Below are 27,764 nucleotides of genomic sequence, written 5' to 3' on the forward strand. Positions count from 1 at the left end.
CTACTAGTGGCTGGTAGGTGTAATGACAGTGCAATGTTCCCATCATTGGGAATTTAGAATGGTCACATCAAACCATACCACCAAAAGTAACAGAAACAACTCTATCCTCAGCTGACATCCATGTACACATACTGTGCAATAGATAACAACTCACAGATTTATCAGTTTCTGTGAAGACGCAAGTTCTTTTAATTCCCAACAAAATATCCATTTGATACACAGCCATGTTTTAAACAATGGTTTGTATTTCAGGAAGCACTCAACATACTGTCATTTTATTGATTTTATTTCAGGTGTACTGACATTCACAAGGATAAAAATATTCTGTCTGATCAAAGGTATAAGCAGCGTTCAGGGAAATTGGTCAGTGCGTCAGTGTAAAACATCAGACACCAGATCAGCTCTCTCTCTCTCACTCACTGCCTGGGTGTCCCTTCTCTAAAAGATAACTCTTTTATAGATCCCATTCAGTGTGATTCCATCTCTCGAATGGGTCATTCAAAACGTCTTGTCAAAGACTCCTCGGCTGGGATTTTGAAGGTAAAGTGAACAAGGGAGTCTTCCTGCTGTCCTCATTAATATTTCTCCCTCAACCGTTGACACTAACATACTTTAACCCATCCTTTCTCACATTGCTGTTGTGGGATCTTGCTGTTCACAAGTTGACTGCTGTGTTTCCTACAACTATTACCACAATCCAAACTCTTCCTTTGTTTGTAAAGTGCTTTAAGGACATTGTGGTTGTGAAAGGTTCTATAGAAATGCAAGTCTTCTTTCACTGAAAAACCTCTGAGAATTGTAAAAAACTTTCTTTATGTAATGTTTTATGTTTGACTAAAATTTGTCTGTTTCAAATGTTATTTTAGCAGGTTAACCCTGATTTAGTTTCATTGTGAACATGCTATTTATGGAATTTAAAGGGGTCAGTGCTCAAACAATACAGAACGGGGTTAGATACGGAGTAAAGCTCCCTCTACACTGTCCCCCCATCAAAAACTCCCAGGACAGGGGGAGTACAGGGTTAGATGCAAATTAAAGCTCCCTCTACACTGTCCCCATCAAACACTCCCAGGACAGGGACAGCACAGGGTTAGATACAGAGTAAAGCTCCCTCTACACTGTCCCCATCAAACACTCCCCAGGACAGGGACAGCATAGGGTTAGATACAGAGTAAAGCTCCCTCTACACTGTCTCCATCAATCACTCCCCAGGACAGGGACAGCATAGGGTTAGATACAGAGTAAAGCTCCCTCTACACTGTCTCCATCAATCACTCCCCAGGACAGGGACAGCTCAAGGCAAGATATGGAGGAAAGCTTCAGTTTAACATTGCCATTTTGCATATCTCTGAATGAGAGATTTGTATTGAATTTGAACTAGCTCTGTGCTGTGGGCCTGTGTTCACACAGGGGCCTAGTACAGGCAAGACCAATCCATCCAGTGCATTGTCCACCATCCAGCAATTCACCTCAATCTGCTGGAGCTGAAGGAATTAACGCGTTTTATTTGGAAGAAGAGTTAAACGGGCAGTGTCTGACAACAGCAATGAGCTACTCAGTTACTGAATCAGACTTAACCCAAGACATTTAAAAGCCAGAGGTCAATATAACAATGCCCTACATTTCTATAGCACTTTTAAACCAGTCAGAGCGTAACTGAATAAGGAAACTGAGATTGGGCCAAAGAAGGAAATATTAACACAGGTGACCAAACCCTTGGTCAAAGACAGAAGCTTCAAGAAGAGTCTCCATGGAGGCAGCAAGATGGTGAGTCAGGCAGGTTTCACAGGGACTCAGGACATCAATAAAGGGCACTTTAAACAACCCCTAATGGGGAATGAGAGAGTGCCTTCAGCATGGTCTGCGTTAGGACATGGACAGCAGAGATGTAGCTGGGATCATGGTAGGGACCAGCAGGAATGTGGGACTCCAGACAGGAGGACATTGGGACAAACAGTGAAATCCAGACACAAAGCTGGCTCTAATGATGGGCCAATTATGGAGGGATATTATGGAGGCAGAAATAGGTTAGTAACGGTGTGAACACATGGTCAGAGGCTCACCCCAGGCTTAATGTGACACTGAGTTCCCAAACACAATGACTTCATCTCAGACTGTGATTTGAGTAGAGGTGCAGTTAGTTTCTCATGAACAGAATTTGAAGTGGGTTCTGAAAATTGGCTATTTTTCCCAATATTTAATTGTAAAGCATTTACACGCAGGCTGTACTGGATATCGGATAAGATTCTGGCAGTGGGGAAATGGTAAAGGACTCAACATGGCAGGTCTGGGGGTGAGCTGGGTGCTGGGGCTGAGCTGGGAGGTGAGCTGAGAGCTGGGGGGTGAGCTGGGTGCTGGGGGTGAGCTGCGTGCTGGGGGTGCGCTGGGTGCTGGGAGTGCGCACTGGGTGCTGGGGCGTGAACTGGGTGCTGGGGGTGAGCTGGGTGCTGGGGCGTGAGCTGGGTGCTGGGGGTGAGCTGGGTGCTGGGTGTGAGCTGGGTGCTGGGGGTGAGCTGGGTGCTGGGGGTGAGCTGGGTGCTGGGGGTGTGCTGGGTGCTGGGGGTTGCTGGGGGTGAGCTGGGTGCTGGGGGTGAGCTGGGAGTGGGGGGAGTGAGATGGAGCTAACTGGGGGTGAGCTGGGAGCTGGGGGTGAGCTGAGGCTGAGCTGGGAGCTGGGAGCTGAGGGTGAGCTGGGAGCTGGGGGTGAGCTGGGAGCTGAGGGTGAGCTGGGAGCTGGGGGTTGAGATGGAGCTAACTGGGGGTGAGCTGGGAGCTGAGGGTGAGCTGGGAGCTAGGGGGGTGAGATGGAGCTAACTGGGGGTGAGCTGGGAGCTGTCTGTGCACGTGGGAAGAGTAACAGTGTGCTTTCGGATGATGTCGCTGAGGTTCAGTGTAGATGGGAAACGGGAGGAACCAAGGAGAGATCCCTGGGGGGACAGCAGAGAGAACGGGGTGGGAGCAGGAAGAGAGGCAGCTGCAGGCTCCAGCTCTGACCAGATCGAGAAGGATGGACCCAGGGCTGCCCAAGCCTGCACTCATTGTCCAGAAGGCAGTTAGGAGTCAATTGCATTACCGTGGGTCTGGAGTCACGTGTAGGCCAGATCAGGTAAGGATGGCAGTTTCCTTCCCTAAAGAACATTAGTGACCCAGATGGGGTTTTCCTGACAATTAACAACGGATTCACGGTCTTCATTAGATTCTTCAATCCACATTTTTACTGAATTAATCTGCCGTGGTGGGATTCAAACCTGGGTCCCCAGAACATTAGCCGGGTCTCTGGTTTAATCGCCTCATGATAATACCATTACGCTGTCGCTTCCCCTAAGTTCTGCTAAGAGCCATTTCAGTGCAGTTGCAGGGACAGAAACCTGATTAGATGGATTTAAATATGGAATTCTGGGAAAGGTAAGTCCAAATTTGGGAGGTTTCGATATGGACTGAGGGGGAAAGTTAGGGATGTTGGAGATGGAGCAGCAGTTTTTAAGGGTGGGGTTTGAAACGAACAGGGTCAGGACCTGAGGAGAGGGAATAGTCTATAACTCAGCTAACATTAAAAGACATTTCTACCGACTGAGAGGTCCGAACTGATAAAGCACAATTTGGATAGTGTAAGTACCAAATCTGTAGAAGGATTCAGGAGGGGTAGAATTATCAATGTGTCAATTAACCAAAGGTTAGGAATTTAAATTGAAGGAGAAATGAATGAAGGGAAAAGGAAGGACACTAAACGACAACAACTTAATAAAGAAAATCAGGAAATATTGTGCTGGGTGAGAGATTTATTAAAACCAGGGTCTCTTTCTGGTTTTGCAGTTTATTGAGGCTGCATGAAGCTTCCGTTCCCTATGTCACCGGTAACATCAACCAAGATGGATGCTTCAGTTCAGTGTGTTAGTGATCTCACTGGGCTACATGCTGGAAGGAAGGCCGAGATGGTGTTTTAATCCTAAAGTAGGTGTCAAGTGTGGAAGGACAATGACTCAATGTCCTGAAAGCGGGAGGCAGCTGAGGCAGAGTTTAGAGGGGGAAGTCCTGGGAGGGTTTGAAGCTGTCATAGCATTGACTGCCTCCTCAGTAACTGACACTCACCATTGTCAGGATCAGGACAAAGAGGATCCGTTGGCTGGGAGTCAGTGAAACATGCACCGTCACCTGTTACCCACCAACCCTGGCCATTCTTGGCAGATTCAGTTCCAATGACAGTTCCTGGTGTCTGAGTTATTATTGATTACAGAGAGTGACCTGAAAGGAAGGCAAATATTTTTAAAAATTAAACAGAAATGTGCAGGTCTCTAATAGAAAAGCAGTAACTAACAGAAAGTAAGTCCTGCACTGGTTTCTGAGTGACAGCTTGTTCCAACACATTGGCTTCATCTTGAACCAAATCCCATCACAGTTGCCTCCTCTCTGTCACCTTGCTCCGAATCTCCCAGTTCCATATTTCTGGGCCTTACAGATGTTCTACCTGATGTGTCCTGGCCAATGAAACCACCTCATGTCTATAGCACGTTGTCAGGTTTGATTGGCTGGTGAGTCACCTTCAGTATGGATGGTCTCTTCATTGCTCATGGCCGCACTGGCCTGGGCCTGAAGGGGAAGTGTAGGTCCCTGTGGTGACCCCATCCCAGCCTGGGCCTGAAGGGGAACTGTAGGTCCCTGTGGTGATCCTGTTCTGTTGCCCGGACTTTCACAAGGGTCAGCGTCAGAGCTCTCCAGGTCACTGCCTTGGCTCTCCCCGAACTCCAAGATGGTAGGCAGGTTACTGTGCTTGGGGCTTCGCCTCCGCAGGTTGACCAGGAAGGGCTGAGGCAGTGAGTAGATATCAACATTGTTACCCAGGTCGATCCAGGTGATACTTGGGAACTTCTCCAGGTCCTTCAGTGTTTCTGTTAGCTCCCTCAGTATGCCCCTGGTTAGCTTGTTCCCGTTCAAGGACAGGCTGTTGAGATTTGGGAGTGAACTGAGGGTGGGCAGTAGTTGCAGGAAACCTTCATCAGTCAGTTCAGTGAAGCAGAGCTCCACATTGCTGATCAGCTCCTGATTCTGCTGCAAGTACACAACCGCTCGGTCAATATCCTTGGGCGTCAGGGTAATTCCAGACAAGTCCATGGTCTCGTTGGCTGGGCTCCTAGACAGGACAGCTTTCAGACTGGAAAAAAAAATGATTGGCAATCAGGAAATGTGAGGGGAAACCATGCATCCAGTTCAAGGAGCCAATAACTAGGTAAATGGATTAAGTGAAAAACTATTGGGAAAGTATTGGGCTGCATCAATAGGTGAATTGGCCATGCTAAATTGCCCATAGTGTTCAGGAATGTGTAGGTTAGGTGTATCAGTCTGATGTAAATGTAGGGGAATGGGTCTGAGTGGGTTACTCTTCGGAGGGTCAGTGTGGACTTGTTGGGTTGAAGGGTCTGTTTCCACACTGTAGGGATTATATATCTATGTCATGCATGTTGAGAGACAAAAAAATGCAGATGCTGGATCTAAGGTAGACAGGCAGAAGGCTGCAGGAACACAGCAAGCCAGGCTGCATCAGGAGGTGGAAAAATCAATGTTTCAGGTGTCAACCGTCCTGAAGAAGAGATACACCTGAAATGTTAACATCTCCACCTCCTGACGCTGCCTAGCTTGCTGTGTTTTTCCAGCATCGTGCACGTCATGCACATCACCTAATCTCTCCTGTCACAGGCTCTACTCCCCCATTTGAATGTAACGTAACTGTAGTGGGAATAGATACCAATACTGATCCAAAGAGCAAAACACTGTGAAGCTTTCTCCTAATCACTACCACAACACCAACCCTCCATGTATTGGATCCCTTTGCATTACAACAAGACTGGTTCCCAATATGGAGGCAATGGAGTGTCAATGGGAAGTGATCATGTCTTATTGATGAAGGAGGGGGAAACCAATCACGCTGAATCCACACTCAGTCCATTTGGAGGCCAGAGCCAGGTCAACTGACCTATCATTGGACAACAGAACACAGACCCAGATTCTAGATTAGAGTGGTGCTGGAAAAGCAAAACAGGTCAGGTAGCATCCGAGCAGCAGGAAAATCGACGTTTCAGGCAAAAGCCCTTCATTCCTGATGAAGGGCTTTTGCCCGAAACATCAATTTTCCTGCTCCTCAGATGCTGCCTGACCTGCTGTGCTTTTCCAGCACCACTCTAATCTAGACTCCGATTTCCAGCATCTGCTGTCCTCACTTTTGCCTAGAACACAGACCCAGGAGCAGCTGAAAACATCATATAGAACCAAATGGGTTTGAAGTGGAAAAGAATGCTGCTTATTCCCTGCAATATCAGGCCAAGAGCAATCAGCCAGAAAAGGGTTTCTCTGGTGGAACAGAAAGTGAGGAGGGACTGCTTACTCCTGGTGATGAGATTATGTCTGATCTGTGTTGCATTTTTAATTCCACTATTTTCCAGATATATCAATGAAGCTGACTAGTTGGTTCACACAGACATACTGCTCCAGTGTTACTCAATGGACAGTTTCTTTCTTGTTAACTTAGTTTGGAAGTGTGCATTTTTGTTACTCAGCCATGGCCTGACTCACCTATCCAAAACCCAAGGAACAAACAGCTCCTGTAGGAGCTTCCCACAGTGACAACAATACCCAGGGTTTGAGAAAGAGAGAGAGAAAGAGAGGGAGAGAGAGAAAAAGAAAGAGGAAAAGAAAGGAAGAAAGAGAGACTTTGAACTGAGGCTGGATTGACAACTGCAAGAGGGTGAGTCAGTGAGTGAGGTTGTGCATAGCAACTCTTAATGATATTCTCTCCAGAGCCATACCTGAAGTTGTTTCTGAGTGGTTCAAATCTCACCTCTGAGTGAGGGTTCAAATCTCACTCCAAGGTTTGAGTGCATTAAAACCCCACAGTCCTCCAGAGCCACATGGGGGGAGCACTGCACTGGTTAAGGTGCTGGCTCTCAGGTGGGCTCACCTGATCTCACCTGTGGGTGTAAATGGTCAGGTGGATGCACGAGCTGCCTTGGCTCGAAGCAGATGAACAAAGAAGATCTTGGTTCTCTGTTCTCCGAGCCAATACTCGTCCCTTAATGAACATTACCAAGACATGGGATTTATCTCACTATTATCACACTGTTAGTCACATTTAGAATTTCAATACGTTGGCAGAATTCATGTTAGTCTGAGAAACTGACAACTTGAAGCAGAGGTGAGGGTATGGGATTGGGGTGGGGGTGAGGGGTGTAGGGTGGGGATGAGGGATGATGCTGGGGTGCAGTGTGGGTATGAGGGGTGAAGGATGTGGTTTGGAGTGAGAGATGGGGATGGGGGTTGGAGAGGTGGGGATGAGGAATCAGGGGGAGAAAGCCAGACCTAATGGAACCCACGATGAGGGAGCAGCTCAGGAGATATCAAAAGAGTGAACTGGAAAGAGAAAGATGGACACTTGAGTGCATCATTGTTAACATTAAAACCTGTGTGAAACATATCCCATGAAATAAAAGTTAGCCCAACAGGAATGCACCAAGATTGAATTTTGGCACAAATTCAGATCAATAAAATGGTTAGGTTTTCTCTGTTGTGAGACACTCCTGCTCTGACTGCCTGCTAACACATACTGATGAAGGGCTTATGCTCGAAACATTGATTCTCCTGCCCCTCGGATGCTGCCTGATCTGCTGTGCTTTTCCAGCACCACACTCTTTGACTCTGATCTCTAACACCTGCAGTCCTCACTTTCTCCTGCTTAACAGACACTGTCTAGAGTCATAGAGTCCTACAGCTGGGAGACTGGCCCTTTGGCCCTAACAGGTCCATGCTGACCAGAATCTCCGTTCACTCTAACCCCATTTCCCTGCACTTGGCCCATATCCTTCCAATCCTTCCCTATCCATATATTTGTCCAATTACTTTTTAAATGTTGTTAATGTACCCGCCTCAACCACTTCCACTGGCAGCTCATTCCATATACATACCACCCTCTGTGTAAAAATGTTGCCTCTCAGGTTCCCTTTTATTCTTTCCCCTCTAATTTTTTAAACTGCTGTCCTCTAGTCCTTGATTCCCCAACCCTGGGAAAATGACTGAGTGCATTCACCCTATTCATGCCTCTCATGATCTTATACATTTCTATAACAGCCCCCCTCAGTCTCCTACCCTCTCAAGCTTGTCCAACCTCTCCCTGTAACTCAGACCATTGACTCCTGACAACATCCTTGTAAGTTTCTTCTGCACTCTTTCCAGTTTAATAACATCCTTCCTATAGTAAGGTGACCAAAACTGAACACAATACTCAAGTGCGGCCTCACCAACATCCCGTATAACTGCAACATAACTTCCCAACTTCTATACTCACTGCCCTGACTGATGAAGGCCAATGTGCCAAAAGTCTACTTCCCTGCCCTGTCTACCTGGGACTCCACTTTCAGAGAATCGTGCACCTGAACTCCAAGGTCCCTCTGTTCACTAACACTTCCTAACTCCCTAACATTCACCATGGAACTCCTACTTTGATTTGACGCAAGACCTCCCAATTTGAGGGGTGTACTGATCGGACACAGATGTCACAGTGTAAAAAACTTGAAAGAACTGTGGATGTTGGAAATCGGAAACAAAACTTTAAATTGCTGGAAAAGCGCAGCAGATCTGGCAGCATCTGTGGACAGAAATCAGAGTTAACATTTCAGGTCTGGTGACCCTTCCTCAGAACTGATGGTAGCTTGGAAAATGTTGCTTTTTATGCAGAAGATGGGGTAGGGGAGGGGGCAAGGAGTAAATAATAGAGAGGGATAGTGTCCAAAAAGAGAGAAGACAGTTGAACAGACAAAGGAGTGGGTAACAATCTGGCTGGGAGGGCGAGTAGCTGCTAATGGGGACTAGAGTCGAGAATGTGGTGCTGGAAAAGCACAGCAGGTCAGGCAGCATCTGAGGAGCAGAAGAATCAACGTTTCGGGCAAAAGCCCTTTCATCAGGAATGAGACCGGGAGCCTCAGGAGTGGAGAGAGAATTGGGGGTGGGGGAGACTGGGGGAAGGTAGCTGAGAGTGTGATAGGTGGATGGAGGTGGGGGTAAAGGTAATAGGTCGGAGGGGAGGGTGGAGTGGATAGGTGGGAGGGAAGATGGACAGGTAGGCCAGGTCATGAGGGCGGTGCCAGTTAGAGGGTTGGAACTAGGTTAAGGTGGGGGAGGCGAAAACGAGGAAACTGGTGAAATCCACATTGATGCCCTGGGGTTGGAGGGTCCCGAGGTGGAAGATGAGGCATTCTTCCTCCAGGCATCGGGTGGTTAGGGAGTGGCGGTGGAGGGGACTGTTCGTGACTAATGGTAGACAGTGTCACTATGTTGTTTGTCACTTTGAAGAAACCCCACGACTTTTCTGGATGAATGGGATAATAAAAGACCTGCTGACATTATCTACGTTCAGAATTGTTTTGACGCTGCGTTGCAGAGTTTGAGACTGGTGGGTCTGTATGCTGCTAACCCTCTCTTGTTCCAGGGATAGATTGCCCTCACTGTTTGATCAGTTCAGGGGGGATATTCCCTGGATATTGAAGGGCAGCTTTCAGTTCAGCTTCTCTGGAACATCAGGGAAAGGCTGAACTATGCAGATCCTGTTGTGCAAGTTGAAACTGGGTGTAATGATATAATCAGGTCTGAGTCCAATCTGGATGCAAGGTTGAGACTGAAATTATTGGCACTTTTAGGTGTCAGGCTCTGAAATATATTTGCACTGAAGCTGGGGTCAGGGTGGTGAGACAGGAGAAGAGACTGGGGATGAGGGGGGTGTGTTTATTAGAGCTGAGTTTACCCTCTCTGCCTGGGCATTGCAGCAGCTTCTAATGGAGTGCTGCAACACGGACCTCAGATACAATACTTTAATAAACCGAGAAGGGAGAGTATACAGGATCCTGGCGTCACAAAAGAGGAACACTGTGCAATAGGGAGGACAGGACAGTATATCACGTTGTTTCAACAGCGGGATGATCCGATTTGGGAAACCACAGCCCAGACCATACTATACCCCTTAAAGATACTGAGCCCCTCTCATACTCCCTACCTCCCAGACGCTGGGCCCCTCTCCCATCCCGTGGCCCCTCTAAGACCCCAGACCCTTCTCACACTCCCTACCCCCCATATCCCGGGCCCCTCTCCCACCCCGTACCCCCCCCAGACCAGTCTCACACTTCCTACCCCCCAGACTCTGGGCTTCTCTTACACTCTATTCCCCCAGACCCCATACCCCCTCCCACCCGTACCTCCTCCAAGATACTGGGCCCCTCTCACCCCTGTACACCCCCCAGATTTTGGTTTGGCCACATTTGGAATACTGTGTACAGTTCTGGTCGCCACATTACCAAAAGGATGTGGACACTTTGGAGAGGGTGCAGAGGAGGTTCACCAGGATGTTGCCTGGTATGGAGGGCACTAGCTATGAGGAGAGGTTGAGTAGATTAGGATTATATTCATTAGAAAGATGGAGGTTGAGGGGGGACCTGATTGAGGCCTACAAAATCATGAGAGGTAGAGACAGTATGGATAGCAAGAAGCTTTTTCCAAGAGTGGGGGACTCAATTACTGGGGTCAGGAGTTCAAGGTGAGGGGGAAAGGTTTAGGGGAGATATGCGTGGGAAGGTCTTTACGCAGAGGGGTGGTGGGTGCCTGGAATGCATTGCCAGTGGAGGTGGTAGGGGCAGGAATGATAGCGTTGTTTAAGATGTATCTAGGCAGATATATGAAAGGGCAGGGAGCAGAGGGATACAGATCCTTAGAAAATAGGTGACAGGTTTAGATAGAGGATCTGGATCAGAGCAGGTGTGGAGGCTGAAGGGCCTGTTCCTGTGCTGTAATATTTTTTGTTCTCTTTGAAAGTCCGTCGCGGTTCCTGCTTCGGAGAGGTAGCTTTTCTGAGGGAGGGATTCTTGTGGGAGCAGGGAAAGAGGCTGGACCCTGGAGTGTCCTGGGGGAGGGGTTTTAAAGGTCATTGTTATTGGTTAAATTGAGTTTATTACTTCTCCTGCAATATGGTATAGTGACGGAGAGGCCCGTTTATAATTCCCAGACTCTATATAACACAAAACAACCAGATTTTTATTTCCAAATTTGTCCTGATGAACCACCCAGTGTTGCAGTCTGGAGCTGAACCCAGGTTGAAAAAGAGGCCCCTCCAATGTCACCGCCTCCCCCCAGTCCTCAGGCAACAGAGATTTAGCAAAGACCTACTTTCACTCAAATCATTAAATGTTTTGTTGATGACGAGAGGACTGGGGAGCATTGGTCTGGCCACTAACTGGATCTCTGTGGAATTAATTCATCATTGAAATCAGAGTGAGTCACGCAGTTCCATCCACACACCAGCGATTCGTGCTGGGAATGAGCTCTGTTATGCTGCTCCAGCCTTTTAATCATCACCAGCAGCAAAGGGGCCAGGCCTGGCTCTGACACAGGAACAAAGCTCCTTGTGGATCCAGCTCCCTCAATCATCTCCAGACCCTGCAATCCAATTCCATGGGAGTTCAGAGTCTGATCCAAGAAAATGTCTCTTTTACTTTCCAATGTGTCGGAGAAGCTTAGAACTCAGAGTGGCTGTGTTCAAACTTGCTTTTATCATCCGGGTATCACTGCCAGGGCTGGCTTTTAATACCAGTCTCAAGTTCTCATTTTACTCACTCAGGTATTTATTGTCCGGCCCTAGAGCCCAGTGAGAAGGTGATGATGAGCTGCCTTCTTGAAATGTTGTCACCCTGGGGTGCAGAAAACCTCACAGTGCTGCTATTAGGGAGGGAATTCCAGGATTCTGGCCCAGTGACATTGAAGGAACAGTGCTCTGTTTCCTAGTCAGGATGGCGAGTGACTTGGAGGGGAATTTGCAGGGGCTGGTGTTCCCATGTACCTGCTGCCCTTGTCCTTCTAGAGGGGGTGAGTTTGGATGGAATCTCAGTGAGATGTTACAGTGTACCCTGAGGTGGAGGCAGAGCATTGAGTCCATTAGAAGGGGCACAGCCCTCAAGATGGCTGTCCCACCTCAGAGAACCCCCTCCCTCCCACAAACCTGGCAGCATCCTGCTATTAATGCCCCTGTCCCCTGGCAATGTTCTGTCTGTACCCACACCCCAAGGACCCAACATCCTCCACCTTCCAGAGAGAGCATCACCACCCCGCCTCCCCACCCCCAGCAGCCAGCTGCCCTCCACTCAGAAACACCGCTTACTGAAATGTTAATCTCACCAGCTAAGATGATTAAATGAGCAGGTCAGCCGAACGACTGAGGATTAGTACTCAGAATGCTTCTCCTTGAGTCACAGACTCTCTGAGTTCCAGTAAATCCCAGTCAGGAGACAAACTGGTCTGGCACCAGTTGGCTGTGATTCATTGGGCACAAAGCTGCCAAAGCAGATTGGTCTGTAGGAGCCCTTAATCCCCTGGCAATAATCAACTCAAAAATATATCCTTCTCAAAATAAATACAGTAAACAGTCAAGTTTATAAAACACTTCATTACATCCCAGAAACAACTCCATCCACATGACACAGAGTCCCTCAGCTACAGGGTTGAGACTCCGTCTTGGTGTTTATAATCCACACAAGCATCTCTCTGCCCATTACCAAATCCCTCTCTTCAACTACAACAACAACCTGCATTTGCATAATGCCTTTTGCATGGCGATACTTCCTAGCTGCCCTCAGCTGTGTATCTCTCTTCATATTAAATGTTTCTGCCCATGTAGCACCACACATTGAATTCTTACATTGTAAACAAATGTGGTATCTACTTTGTACACAGTATGATCTAACAAAAGAAGACGAGGAACTTGCTAGGATTTTAAAATATTGACTCAGTAAAGACATTAATTATCAATGATGTTTGCACTGAAAATGACCATAACTTTAGTTATAGCCCTGTTCCCTAGGATTAGAGTGTTACAGACAGTGGTGGTTAGCATTGAGGGCTATGGGGGAAAAGGTGGGTGGGTGTGGATTCAGTGATTCAGGGAGGTGGGTGTGGATTGAGAGATTCAGGGAGGTGGGTGTGGATTGAGAGATTCGGGAGGGTGGGTTTGGATTGAGAGATTCGGGGAAGTAGGTGTGGATTGAGTGATTTGGAAAGGTGGGTGTGGATTGAGAGATTCGGGAAGGTGGGTGTGGATTGAGAGATTCGGGAAGGTGGGTGTGGATTGAGAGATTCAGGGTGGTGGGTGTGGATTGAGAAATTCGGGGAGGTGGGTGTGGATTAAGAGATTCAGGGAGGTGGGTGTGGATTGAGAGATTCAGGGAGGTGGGTGTGGATTGAGAGATTCGGGGAGGTGGGTGTAGATTGAGTGATTCGGGAAGGTGGGTGTGGTTTGAGAGATTCCGGGAGGTGGGTGTAGATTGAGTGATTCGGGGAAGGTGGATGTGGATTGAGAGATTCGGGAAGGTGGGTGTGGATTGAGAGATTCCGGGAGGTGGGTGTAGATTGAGTGATTCGGGAAGGTGGGTGTGGATTGAGAGATTCGGGAAGGTGGGTGTGGATTGAGAGATTCCGGGAGGTGGGTGTGGATTGAGAGATTCCGGGAGGTGGGTGTGGATTGAGTGATTCGGGGAAGGTGGGTGTGGATTGAGTGATTCAGGGAGGTGGGTGTGGATTGAGTGATTCCGGGAGGTGGGTGTGGATTGAGAGATTCGGGGAGGTGGGTGTGGATTGAGAGATTCCGGGAGGTGGGTGTGGATTGAGAGATTCCGGGAGGTGGGTGTGGATTGAGTGATTCGGGGAAGGTGGGTGTGGATTGAGTGATTCAGGATGGTGGGTGTGGATTGAGAGATTCGGGAAGGTGGGTGTGGATTGAGTGATTCAGGGAGGTGGGTGTGGATTGAGAGATTCGGGAAGGTGGGTGTGGATTGAGTGATTCGGGGAAGGTGGGTGTGGATTGAGTGATTCAGGGAGGTGGGTGTGGATTGAGAGATTCAGGGAGGTGGGTGTGGATTGAGAGATTCAGGGAGGTGGGTATGGATTAAGAGATTCGGGGAGATGGGAGTGGATTGAGAGATTCAGGGAGGTGGGTGTGGATTGAGAGATTCAGGGAGGTGGGTGTGGATTGAGAGATTCGGGAAGGTGGGTGTGAATTGAGAGATTCGGGAAGGTGGGTGTGGATTGAGAGATTCAGGGAGGTGGGTGTGGATTGAGAGATTCGGGAAGGTGGGTGTGAATTGAGAGATTCAGGGAGGTTTGTGTGGATTGAGAGATTCAGGGAGGTGAGTGCGGATTGAGAGATTCGGGGGAGATGGGTGTGGATTGAGAGATTCGGGGAGATGGGTGTGGATTGAGAGATTCGGGAAGGTGGGTGTGGATTGAGAGATTTGGGAAGGTGGGTGTGAATTGAGAGATTCGGGAAGGTGGGTGTGGACTGAGAGATTCAGGGAGGTGGGTGTGGATTGAGAGATTCGGGAAGGTGGGTGTGAATTGAGAGATTCAGGGAGGTTTGTGTGGATTGAGAGATTCAGGGAGGTGAGTGTGGATTGAGAGATTCGGGGAGATGGGTGTGGATTGAGAGATTCGGGGAGATGGGTGTGGATTGAGAGATTCGGGGAGATGGGTGTGGATTGAGAGATTCGGGAAGGTGGGTGTGGATTGAGAGATTCTGGAAGGCGGGTGTGGATTGAGAGATTCGGGGAGGTGGGTGTGGATTGAGAGATTCAGGGAGGTGGGTGTGGATTAAGCGATTCGAGTAGGTGGGTGTGGATTGAGAGATTTGGGGGGGAGGCTGGTTAGTGGGGATTGAGGGGTACATGATCATTGAGGTTGTGGGGAGAAGGTGGGTGGGTTGGGTGATGGGCTATGTGGAGAATGGTGTTTGGGTCGGACAGGATAGCAACACGGTGTTGTAACGTTCTGAGAATGAATTACCAGGCTTGGGGTTTCCGTTTCATGAGGCCCTGAGGTCTCCACTGCGAGTGGGGGCTCAGGTGGTAGGTCAGCTGTCTGCAAACCTTCTCCATGGCTCCAACTGAGTCTCGTTCCTGAAAACAATCACACGGTCGAATAGTCAACAAGGGAGCAACTCAACAACTGCCAATGTACAGTCCAGGGAATCGCTGGAAACAGAGAGAGAAAATCCCAGTGTGTATCTGAACATCTCTCCCACTGAAGCCTGGTGATGCTGGAGTTAATTGGATCTGTCAAGATTGAGGCCAGTACGTTGGTGTGACTATAGGATGCAGAGATGGGTAAACAGTGTTATGGATGGATCAATTGTAATCTTTGTAATACATGTATCTTCTTAGTTTTCTGTATTTTTGATGGGGGACTAAAATGGAAAAAGATCAGTTTTAAAAAGGTAACGATTGTTGAAAGATTACTTTTGTAAAAGCAAGTAGCCTGATACACGTTGTAAATGCTGTCCACACAGCTATTTGTACAAGCAGCAGGGGACAGTCTAGTTTAGCATAGAGTTAGAGAGCCACACAGTATTACAGCACAGTAACAGACCCTTCAGAACAAGTTTCCCAAAGTAAACTAGTCCCACTTGCTTGTATTTGGCCCATATCCCTCTAAACCTTTCCTGTTCATGAACCTACCCAAATGCCTTTTAAATGCTGTAATTGTACCAGCCTCCACCACTTCATCTGGCAGCTCATTCCATACACGTACCACCCTCTGTATGAAAAAGTTTCCCCTCAAGTCCCTTTTATATCTTTCCCCTCTCACCTTAAAACTATGCCCTCCAGTTTTGGAATCCACTACCTTGGGCAAAGACCTTGTCTGTTTACCGTATCCATGCCCCTCATGATTTTATTCACCTCTATAAGGTCACCCCTCATCCACCGACGCTCCAGGGAAAAAAAAGTTCCAGCCTATTCAACATCTCCCTACAACTCAAACCATCCAGTCCTGGCAACATCCTGGTCAATTTTTCTGCATCTCCCAAATTTAACAATACCCTCCCAACTCCTACACTCAATGCTCTGACCAATAAACACAAGCATACTAAATGCCTTATTCCCTGCCCTGTCTATCTGTGACGCCATTTACAAGGAATTATGTACCTGAGCTCCTAGGTCCCTCTGTTTGACAACACTCCCCAGGGCCCGACCATGAACTGTGTAAGTCCCACTCTGGTTTGTTTTAACAAAATGCAGCACCTCACGTTTATCTAAATTAAACTCCATCTGCTGCACCTCAACCCATTGGCCCATCTGGTCATGATCCCATTGCAATCTGAGATAACCTTCTTCACTGTCCACTAACCCTCCAATTTTGGTCTCATCTTCAAACGTACTAACTATGTTCACATCCAAATCATTTATGTAAATGATGAAAAGCAGTGGACCCAGCACTGATCCTTGTGGCACTCCACTGGTCACAGGCCTCCAGTCTGAAAAACAGCCCTCTACCACCACCCTCTGTCTTCTACCTTTGAGCCAGTTCTGTATCCAAATGGCTAGTTCTCCCTGTATTCCATGAGATCTAACCTTGCTAATCAGTCTCCCATGGGGAACCTTGTCGAACACCTTACTGAAGCCCAAATAAATCACGTCTACCCTCATCAATCCTCTTTGTTACTTCTTCAAAAAAAACTTAGTCAAGTTTGTGAGACATGATTTCCCATGCACAAAGCCATGTTGACTATCCCTAATCAGTCCTTGCCTTTCCAAATACAAGTAAATCCTGTCCCTCAGGATTCCCTCCAACAACTTGCCCACCACCGAGGTCAGGCTCACTGGTCTATAGTTCCCTGGCTTGTCCTTCCCACTTTTCTTAAAGAGTGGCACTAAGAATGAAAAGGTCAAGGGGTGACCTAATAGATGTTTTTAAAGTGATGTGAGGGTTTGACACGGTAGATTTATACTGGAATTGAATGCCCTCCTGTTTGGAAGTGAGGGGTCTCAGGTAAAGAAAGGGGCCCAGAGGTAAACCTTGTTACAGTTTCTCAGTGAGGGGAGGGGGGGGTTTATTTGAAGAACTCGATGTTAGAAATGAGGAAGGGGGGTAGTAAACCCGCTGCAAGCAAACAGCATCCCCACCTGTCCTTGCTGGTGTCCCCCACCCCCCGGACCACTACACCGTGACTCCCACTGTCCCCACCTGTCCTTGCTGGTGTCCCCCACCCCCCGGACCCCCACACCGTGACTCCCACTGTCCCCACCTGTCCTTGCTGGTGTCCCCCACCCCCCAGACCACCACACCGTGACTCCCACTGTCCCCACCTGTCCTTGCTGGTGTCCCCCACCCCACGGACCACCACACCGTGACTCCCACTGCAGCCTGACTCACCTGTGGCCTGGGTCCCTGACAGGAGCATTACTGGCAGCTGTGCCTAGACCTGCTGGCACAGTGAGCTGCCAGCCTCTGGGGAGGATGGGATATCCGGCTATGGGCTCCCTGATCCCAGGGAATGGCCCCACTGCAATCCAACTCAGCAAGTGGGAGGGGGCAGTGAGACTTCTGTCTTTCATCCACCTTCCAGAGAGGCACTCTTCCCATATGTGGGAAATGTGGGATCATCAATAGAAAATAGTCACCAATATATCCAGTTGGGAATTCAGGAGGAACCCCTTTCCCTAGACAGTGCCGAGAATGTGGAACTTGCTCTCACATGGTGAAGGTAAACAGCATCAACATATTTAAAGGGAAGCTGGATGAAGAAGAAAGCATTAGAAGGAGATGCTGATCGGCTGAGACAGAGAGATGGTTGGAGGAAGCTTATGTAGAGCAGAAACATCAGTAGGCAGCAGTTGAGCTGAACGGTCTGTTTCTGTGCTGGAGATGTTCTATAAAGTTGAAGAACAGCACTCCTCTGTGCCTCAGTTTCAGTCTAAGCTGTCATTCAATGGGTTAGCTCTAAGTCAAAAATCCCAGTCCCAAGACTCGAACATATAACAATCTCAGTACCACGCCAAGAGAGGGCTAAATAGTTGGAGTTACTGTCTTTCACATGCAATGTTAAACTGAGACTCCAGCCAGTCTCGAAAGCAGAGCAGGGCAGTTGTCCCTAGTGGTTTAGCCAGTATTTATTCCAAAATCAATCTCACTAAAACAAAACATATGATCTAATTGTGATGATATTGGTGTTTGTGGGAGTTTGCTGTATGCAAGTTGGCTGTCACATTCCTTCATTGTAAAACTAGGGTATTTCTGAAGGATTTGCTACACACACAGACTGTGCTCGTAACTGATGAAACTGGGCAGTGTTCACTTTGAACCTGACCCAATGAAGGCGGGAAAGCGCAGCAGGTCAGGCAGCATCCAAGGAACAGGAGAATCAACGTTTCGGGCATAAGCCCTTCCTGAAGAAGGGCTTATGCCCGAAACGTCGATTCTCCTGTTCCCTGGATGCTGCCTGACCTGCTGCGCTTTTCCAGCAACACATTTTCAGCTCTGATCTCCAGCATCTGCAGCCCTCACTTTCTCCCAATGAAGGGGGGACACAGAATGCTCCTGGGTTAGGAAGGCCTTTGCTGTCCCAGTCAGCCTTACAAAGCCGAACTTGAGAGAGAGCTGTACAGTTTATACACTCCGACACCACAAAAAGGAGGGATTCAGCCCATCCTGTTTGTGCTGCTCCTGAAAGAGTTCTCTGTGATACTCCAATTCCCTTGCTTTTTTTCCATAACCCTGTCAATTTCTTATTTTTAAGCGTTTATTGAATTCCCTTTTTAATGATTCTGCACATTCCAAATCATCATGACTAGTTTCATAAAAAATATAATCCCTACATCTCCATCTGGTCATTTGTCCTCAATCTGTATCCTCTGGTTCCTGACCCTCCAGTGACTGGGAGCAGATTCCTCCTTAAATTCTCTGTCAAAAACCCTCATCCTTTTGAACACCTTGGTTAATTCTCTTCAAACTGAAGGCGAATAATCCCGGCCTCTCCAGTGTCACCAGGTGACTTTACACCCTCATCTCTGAGTGCCCTGAAAATATAAATTAATTCTCAGAGTAAGCTCAGATCCATGAAACTGGGTGTGACTAATTGCAGGGGATTGCAATTGCTTTGGTCTGCAGCTCAGAACAGAGAGCTGTCTTATCACAGTGACATGATAACATCAGCTGCTTTGGATCTCAAAATGACTCTTTGCTGCTAGGCTTTATGCAAATTATCCAGCTCTACTGGTGGAGTTTAGAGTTCTGGAAAATAGGCAGCTTGCTCTGTTAAACCAGTTCTCCACAAATTAACCAAAATTTTATGTTTTCAAGAGTTTCACCTTGGGGAGTCTCCGCGACCACACTCACAGACCTGACTGCTCTCTGTTTTGTTTAAGAAACCCTGCTGATAACTTTTGCAATGCCCTTAGGGTCTCACTCAGACTCCAAGGAGTTGTGTTGCTCTGTTTGACTTGAGTCTAAACAGACATTTTGATAAAATTCTTCAGATACTCAATGTTCCCCAGAGAGTTAACCATCTCTCCGACAACACTGCCTGCAATTCTGACCACATCATAAAACATTAGCAAATGTAATTAACCTTTATTATGCTGAATAAATGTGACTCTGTACAGTTACATAATGGGTGACCCTTACCATAAATAAACTGCACTACACACAGACATACACAAAGACACAGACACACACACCCTTTCTCATACATAAACTCTCTCTCATATGCTCACACTCACACCCACACATGCACCCTCTCACAGACTTATACCCCTTTCCTATCACACTCACTCTCTCATAGACACTCATAATACCCCCCCACCCCCACCCTCCCAACACACACACAGTCAAATATAAGTTTGTGGATGAATTTGTACTTGCAGAATTACATTTATTTTGCTCAAAAACTGCATGAATCCATGTAAGATTCTATAAATCCCCTTTTTTTAGATTAGAATCAGTCTGAACATTGGGGCACAGACAGCCTCACACAGGGCTCCTCACACCTTCAATGCAATATCTGGGTCTACATGGCACCTATTGTTAAAGTTCACTTGAGAATGTAACTTTAAAAAAGCTCTGGGATTTACATATGAAAGAACTGAAACTAACATAGTCATTCTAAAAGATGAGAGACTTAACAAACAATCCAGGTATTTTAAAAATATAATTTCAGTTGCACCACACTGTAAACCTTTGCGATAAATTCTATGTCTTACGATCTTATTCTCCACAACCACCTGATGTAGGAGCGTCGCTCCGAAAGCTAGTGCTTCCAAATAAACCTGTTGGACTGTAACCTGGTGTTGTGTGATGTTTAACTTTGTACACATATAAACAGTGATGCTGTAAGGAATAAAGCAGCCCATCCATCAACTTTGACACTGCTCCCTTCATCACCAACACACAGTGGGAGCAGGTTTTGTTTATTCATTCCCGGGATGTGGCTGTCCACTGGCCAGGCCAGGATTTATTGCCCATCTGTAATTGAGCAAAGGGCAATTAAGAGTCAACCACCTTGCTGTGGATCTGGAGTCACATGCAGGCCATAAGGTCAGCAGTTTCCTTTCCTGAAGTTTTTCTGACAATCAACAACAGTTTCTTGGTTATCTTGGGACTCTTAATTCCAGATTTTTGTTGAACCCAGACGCCCAGAACGTTGCCTCAGTTTCTGGATTAATAGTTCTAATGGTAAGCCTAGAGGAACAAAGGTACATGGGAACATCCACCATCTGCAAGTTCCCCTCTAAGCCACTCACCATCCTGACTTGGAAATATATCACTGTGTCAAAATCCTGAAATGCCCTCCCTAATAATATTGTGGGTATCTACATACTATAAAGTCTGGGCAGCTCACCATCAGGGGCAATTAGGGACAGACAAAAACACTAGCCCATCCAGCGATGCCCACATCCCCTGAACAGCATCATGAGGACAGGGTACCAAAAGCTTAGTCAATGAGATAGGTCTGAAGGAGCATCTTTAAGGACACAGAGGCTGAAGTTTCGAGGTGACATTTCAGAACTTAGGGCTGTGGCCAGGAAGGATGTTGGAGATAAATTCATTACTAGATCTCGGATACACAGTCCACCAATTCAAGACAGTGAAGGGATTTGGAGAGGTGAGCTCAAGCTGGAATGATTAAAATACAAACTGATGTCGTGGTTTCCAATAATGCCTCTAATGTTAACCATTAGTCTTCATGAAAGGGAAAATCATTGTCAACTTTGATAAGAAATTAATCGAGGAACTAAAAACAGTGAGTCGTGGTAAATGGTTGTCTTTGAGTCTAGTATTCTCCATGGGTCAGTGGTACGGCCGCTGCCTTTTCTCATGACTGACTTGGGTCTTGGGAAGAGTCCAGATAACAGTGGTGCTGGAAAATCACAACAGGTCAAGAAGCATCCGAAAGAGCAGGAAAACCGACATTTCGGGCATAAGCCCTTCATCAGGAATGAGGCTGGAGATATAAAGTCTTGGGAAGCAGTGTAACATTTCAAAATGTGTCAATGTAGCAAACTTGAAGGAGTGACACAGTGAGGGTGATACCAATTGCCTGCACAAGGCTGACAGAACGGACAGACAAGTGGCAGATGGCATTTAATATCGAGAAACGTGAGGTGACTTGTTTTAGAAGAAAGGATGGGAAGATTTAGCGTACAGTTCCACTGAGCATGCACGGGCAGAAGGACTTAGGTTGCGTGTGTGTTAATTTTTAATGATGCTGTATTGAGAGAGAAGTTATCAATTATTGTAGGATCTTGGCTTCATCAATAAAAACATTGAGTATAGGAGTAGGAAAGTGATGCTGTTCCTTTATAAAGGTCTAGTTAGACCATAACCAGAATGTTAAACAATGAACAAAGTATAGTACAGCACAGGAATTCACCCTTCAGCCCACCAAGACTACACCAAGACAGTACAAGATGCCTCTGTAAACTGAAAATCTTTTGCCTCTATGCAGTCCATATCTCTCTATTTCCTGCCTATTCATATATGTGTCAAGATGCCTCTTAAACATTACTATCAGGTCACCCCTCAGCCTCTGACATTCAAATGAAAACAAACCAAGTTTGCCCAATCTCTCCTCTTGGCTAATACCCTCCAAACCAGGCAACACCCTGGTAAACCATTCTGTATCCTTTCAAAGCTTCTCCATCCTCCTGGTAGTGTGGCGACCAGAACCGTACACAATATTCCAAATGTGGCTCAACTAAAGTTTGATACAGCTGCAACATGACTTGCCAGTTTTTCAACTCTGTGCCCTGACTAGTAAAAGCAAGCAAGCCATATGCTTTCTTAACCACCTTATCCACTTGCTTCCAGTTCTGGTCACTACACTTTGAAGGATGTAATGATTCTTGAGAGGCTGCAGAGGAAATTTACCGGAACGATTCCGGACGTGGAGGGGTTGCGGGAAGGTGACTTTAACTATAAAGTTAGGTTGTCCCTCCTTGCAGCCCAGGAGATTTAAGGGAGATTAGACAGAGGGGTCCAAGATTGACATGCTTTGGATAAAGTAGACAAGGAAACTCTGTTCCCAATCACTAACAGCACTAGGGCTGGGAAAGTTTATAAACTTTCAATAACAAATGCAGGAGAAATACAAGAAACAATGTTTTCAAGCAGTGAGTGTTAATGACCTGAAACCTGATTGGTGGAAACAGGGATGAGTGTTAGATTAGATTAGATTCCCTACAGTGTGGAAACAGGTCCTTCGGCCCAACAGGTCCACACCGACCCTCCGAAGAGTAACCCACCCACATCCATTCCCCTACATTTATCCCTGACTAATACAACTAACACCATGGGTAATTTAGCACGGCCAATTCACCTAACTTGCACATCTTTGGATTGTGGGAGGAAACCGGAGCACCCAGAGGAAACCCACGCAGACACGGGGAGAATGTGCAAACTCCACACAGACAGTCACCCTGAGGCTGGGATCTAACCTGGGACCCTGGTGCTGTGAGGTAACAGTGCTAACCACTGAGCCACCATGAATGTTGCTGAAAGATACATTTCATCAAAAGCTTTTCATCTTGTGCTCCTCAGGGCAACTTGTAAGAATACCAATTCAAGGGGAAAGCAACATCTGTACTACAGGAGAGGAGATTTTACCAGTTGGCTCTGATGGGTTGCCACACACAATGCATCAGTTAGATGATGACTAACGATTAACTGCTAAGGTTTGTTTAGATTTACTCTAGTCAAGGCATTGCTTCAACACGTGGACAAGCAAGCAGCTGTCACCCTGTTTTGTTGAGTCGAAGCTGATGCAGTGCATGTACATATTCTTTCTGGCTGTGAAGAATGGGGCTCTGTTTGAATATGTGCCTTTAGTACGAAAAGGTGTGCCACATTGGAAACCCAGCTGGCAATCAGAATTTGGTTCCAGTGTAATTCGTTGCTTGCTTATAATTATTTAACAAGTGCTGTCCAATCACAGAAATAAGTCAAATGTTGAACAGTGTTTTTGCGTTGTGTGAGTGTGGTGAGGTGGTTAGTTACAAACAGCTGAAGAGGATATGATCTGCCAATCTTTGGGACATATGGCCTACCTATCAGGCACCACACTGGCATGGAAATTCAAATACCAACTTATTGATCGTGTGATAGGCAGAATGGCAGCATCTTACTAAAAGTGAGCACCAATCCTGCTGCTGCATTGTACCAACATGAAACAGCTTGCTTCACCGTAATACACTGTAATATACAGAAAGAACAAAGATACACATGGTAGCTATTTCAACCGATCAAAACAGGTGATAGGTATTTCTCAGGGCAGTATCTCAATCAATTACAGTAAATCTGTCTTAAACAAAGCTTGACAGTTAACTGTCAGTCATTCCAAACCAGTGCATTCTCTATGGCAAATCCTAAACTAATTTGCCAATCATTTTAAGGGCTATAGGGATGAAGCAGGGAAGTAGGACTGACTGGATTGTTCCACAGAGAATCAGCATACACTCAATAGGCTGAATGGCCTCTTTCTAAGCTGTAAATGACTCTATGCCTCTGGGACACTGGATAGATGAGAAATTGGGGGACACCTGGGACAGGTAAGGGGTGATACCAGAGGTAATGGTGTGGGAGCAGGAAGAGAGGCCATTGCATCTGACTGTCTGGCTGTAATCAGATGGATATGAATGGATGCAGGTGGGAGAGTCCCACCAGCGATAGACCAGTGAGTGGGGAGGTGGTGGAGAACGATGCTGTGGTCACTGTGTCTGGCAGGATGGTCAGCTGCAGTATTCAAACTGCAGTGATCAGATGCTTCGATTTGTGTTTGCAGCAGCTGCAGATTTCTGCCATTCCCTGGCCACTGATGTAGCTGTTCAGGAATGTGTGTTAATGTTTAATGCTGGGGATCAGTCTATTTCACAAACTCTCCCAGGGGCGTATGAAAGGAGGCCCAGTGTCTGCACGTTCCAGGAGATTACTCACACTCTCGGGGCGGGGAGGAATTACTAATCAGGGCCAAAGGGAGGTCACATTCATTACCAATCAACTCATCAGTGGACAGTTTAGTAGTTTATTTATGAAACTTAAATTGAGGACTCTGTGTGTGTTTGTATACGTATAATGGCATGTCTCTGACTGTGTCTGTGTACCTCTGTGTGTGTGTAATAGAGGGGAAATCAGAGGGGGCTGATAATCAGTATCAATTGAACTGTGCCCGTAACTGAAAGAGCAGTCTGAGTGAAACCAGGGCCATCTTGGGAAGAGTGTAAATGGGGGAAGGGAAGAAGCAGACATTAAGTTTCCTCTCTGTTCTGTCCATCTCTCTCTCTCTCTCTTTTCCCATTTGTCCCTCCATTTATCTGTCTGCCTGTCATGGAATCATAAAGCACAGGAGGCCCGTGCCAGCTCTCGGACAGAGTTATTTAGTTCACCCCATACTTCTTAATCTTTTCTCACAGCCCTGAACTCTGTCTCTCTTGTTCTCTTCCTCTCCACATCTCTCTCTCTCTCTTTCTCTCGCCAGATCTCTCCTTCAAGTGCAGAGCTGACAGCTTCCACATGTATTACTTTATAACACAGCTGGCTATTGGCCAAGCATTGAGAAGCTCAAGTGCAGCACTTTACCCTATCAGTGGCCTCACGGTAATGAATAATATGGAGCTTGCAGCCACAGACCATTCCAATGACAGCAGGCATCAACTCATTAACATAGAATTCAGAAAACAGCCAAATCAAAAGGAGATTTTATTCAGAAAGGTACTTTTAATATTTCTTCAGAAGCAAAAAGCTCAAACCCCCAGGTGAACATTACACTGCCTCACAATTGCGACAATGTCCTCTCCATATTTACTTTGATATTCAGCAGTTAATGTCATGATTGCAAATGTAGCAGTCCTTTCAATACACAGTAATATCCCACAGCATCGAGGTGATTTACTGCCTGTTCTTCAGTGTAGATTGCAGGAGGAATATTGGCCACACTGCATCCCTTCAGTTATGTCAGGACAGGAGGAGACCATTCAAAACCCATGAGACCTGCTCCCACACAATTAAAGTTTACCCCTGCCATAACTCCATTTACCCATGTTGGGGTCATAGCTCTCAATATGCTTAAGCAGAAAGATCCATCAATCTCAGTCTTGAACAGTTGAGACAACTGCACCTTTCTGATGGGTTCAGACTCGCAGGTCCCCATTGCCCAGTGGGTGAAGCAGTGCTTCCTGACTTGTCACTGAACAACCAGGTTCTCAGTTAGGTGTCGCCCTTTTTTTGTCACTCCCACTACTTGCTGTAAGGTATTGCATCTAATCAGTTATTCAGAAACTGCACAATTATTGTGTCAACCTCCCTGTACCTTTCAGCTAAGAACTGTAAGAATCTGGAGCGGAGGTCGGTACTGCAGATGCTGGAGATTATAGTCAACATCAGAGTGCAGCTGGAAAAGCACAGCAGGTCAGGCAGCATCCGAGCAGCAGGAAATCGACGTTTCAGGCAAAACCCTTTCATCCGGAAACCCTTCCAAGAGTGGGCACTTTGGAGGAAGAATAGAGTTGTGGACTATTTTCTAAACAGGGAAGGCTTTGGAAATCTGAAATACAAGAGGAATCCTTGTTCAGGATTAACTTAAGGTTAACATGCAGGTTCAGATGGCAGTTAGGATGTCCAATGGAACGTTAGCATTAATGTGAGAGGGCTAGAGTAAACAGCAGAGATGTACCACCGAGGCTGTTCAAGTCTCTGGTTAGAGCATTTGAAATATTGTGAGCAATGTTGGGCCCAACATGTGAGGAATGAGGAGTTGATGTTGGAGGTCTGATGTTCCAGAGGAGCTTTATAAGAATGATCACGGTGATGAAGGGCTTATCACATGAGGAGCAGTTAAAGGCTCTGGGTCTGTACTTGATGGAGTTAAGAAGGATGGATGCGGGGGGGGGGGGGGGGGGATCTAATTGAAACTTACTGAATACTGAGAAAGTTGGATACAGTGCATGCAGAGAAGATGCATTCACCAGTAGACAACCTCCGATTGAAGAGACAACCCTTCAGGGCGGAGATGAGGTGGAATTTCTTCAGAGAGGGGTGAATCTGTGGAGCTCATTGCTGCAAAGGGCTGTGGAGGCCAGGTCATTGAGTGTATTTAAGACAGAGACAGATAGATTCTTGATTAGTAAGGGGATCAAGGGTTACAAGGAGAAGGCAGGAGCATTGGATTGAGCAACATACTGAATGATTGAATGGCGGAGAAACTCGATGGGCCGAAAGGCCTAATTATATTCCTATGTCCTGTGGACTTATGATCTGACTAACATCTTCCTTTAAGACCCTAGGGTCAGGACCAGCAGGATCTGGAGATTCATCAACACACACATCCAACAGTTTGCTCAGAAACACTTCCCTGGCGATTGAAACTTCCTCGAGTTCTTCTCTACCTTTCATTTCCCGATTTACAGTTAATTCCAGGATGTTACTTGTATCTTCTGTAGTGAAGACTGACGCAAAATCTCTGTTCGTTTCATCTGCCATCTCACTTTCCATTGCTAATGCCCGAGACTCACTTTCCATAAGTCCAGTGCTTGTTTTATTAACTTATTTAGCATTTCTAGAAATCTTTAATTATTTGTTTGCCATACTTCTAGCCAACTGGCTCTTGTACTCTATTTCTCCCCCCTCTTAATAACCTTAAATTTCATCCTATCTTAAATTTTTCTAGTTCATTTAAGTTTTAGCAGGTGAATCCTCCCCTTAGAATTTGGGGCAGCTTTGGGGGTGGCACGGTGGCTCGGTGATTAGCACTGCTGCATCCTAGCGCCAGGGACCCAGGTTCGATTCCAGTCTTGGGTGATTGTCTGTGTGGAGTTTGCACATTCTCCGTGTCTGCATGAGTTTCCTCCGGGTGCTCCGGTTTCCTCCCACAGTCCAAAGATGTGCAGGTCAGGGTGGATTGGCCATGGGAACACCTCATGTGAGGTTACAGGGATGGGGTGGGTATGGGGGGGGAATGGTCTTTGGAGAGTTGGTGAAGAACTGATGGATCAAATGGCCACTATTTGCACTGTAGGGATTCTATCATTCTGTAAATGTTTTATCCTCATTGCAATGTATGTGTTCTATTCTGAAATACCCTCATAGCCTTTGAATCTAGTTAGCTTTCAATCTGATTTACCAGGTCATTTCAGATGGCTTTACTTTCATGCCCTTTCTTAAAGTTGAAAACACTAGCCTTGGGCCCAGTCTTCTCTCCCTCAAACTGAATATAAAATTCAATCATATTACAATTGCTGCTACCAGGGTTGAAACTTTATTGCTGGAACAGCACAGCAGGTCAGGCAGCATCCAGGGAACAGGAGATTCGACGTTTCGGGCACAGGCCCTTCTTCAGGACCGAAACGTCGAATCTCCTGTTCCCTGGATGCTGCCTGACCTGCTGTGCTGTTCCAGCAATAAAGTTTCAACTTTGATCTCCAGCATCTGCA

General features: G+C 46.7%; 1 protein-coding gene across 1 annotated transcript in view; it reads right to left on the reverse strand.

Annotated features, from left to right (window-relative positions):
• Positions 1 to 268: 268 nt before the first annotated feature.
• Positions 269 to 27,764, reverse strand: part of lrrc75a (leucine rich repeat containing 75A) — a 70,676-nt gene continuing 43,180 nt past the window's right edge. Inside the window, 2 exon segments of the mRNA XM_043718084.2 lie at positions 269 to 5,149; positions 14,854 to 14,966. Coding sequence (XP_043574019.2) covers positions 4,513 to 5,149; positions 14,854 to 14,966 — 750 coding nt within the window. The 3' untranslated portion in view covers positions 269 to 4,512.

The sequence above is a fragment of the Chiloscyllium plagiosum genome, unplaced genomic scaffold (genome assembly GCF_037043375.1).
Source record: "Chiloscyllium plagiosum isolate Xiang-an unplaced genomic scaffold, Cpla_swu_hap1 HiC_scaffold_31, whole genome shotgun sequence".
Lineage (NCBI taxonomy): Eukaryota > Metazoa > Chordata > Chondrichthyes > Orectolobiformes > Hemiscylliidae > Chiloscyllium > Chiloscyllium plagiosum.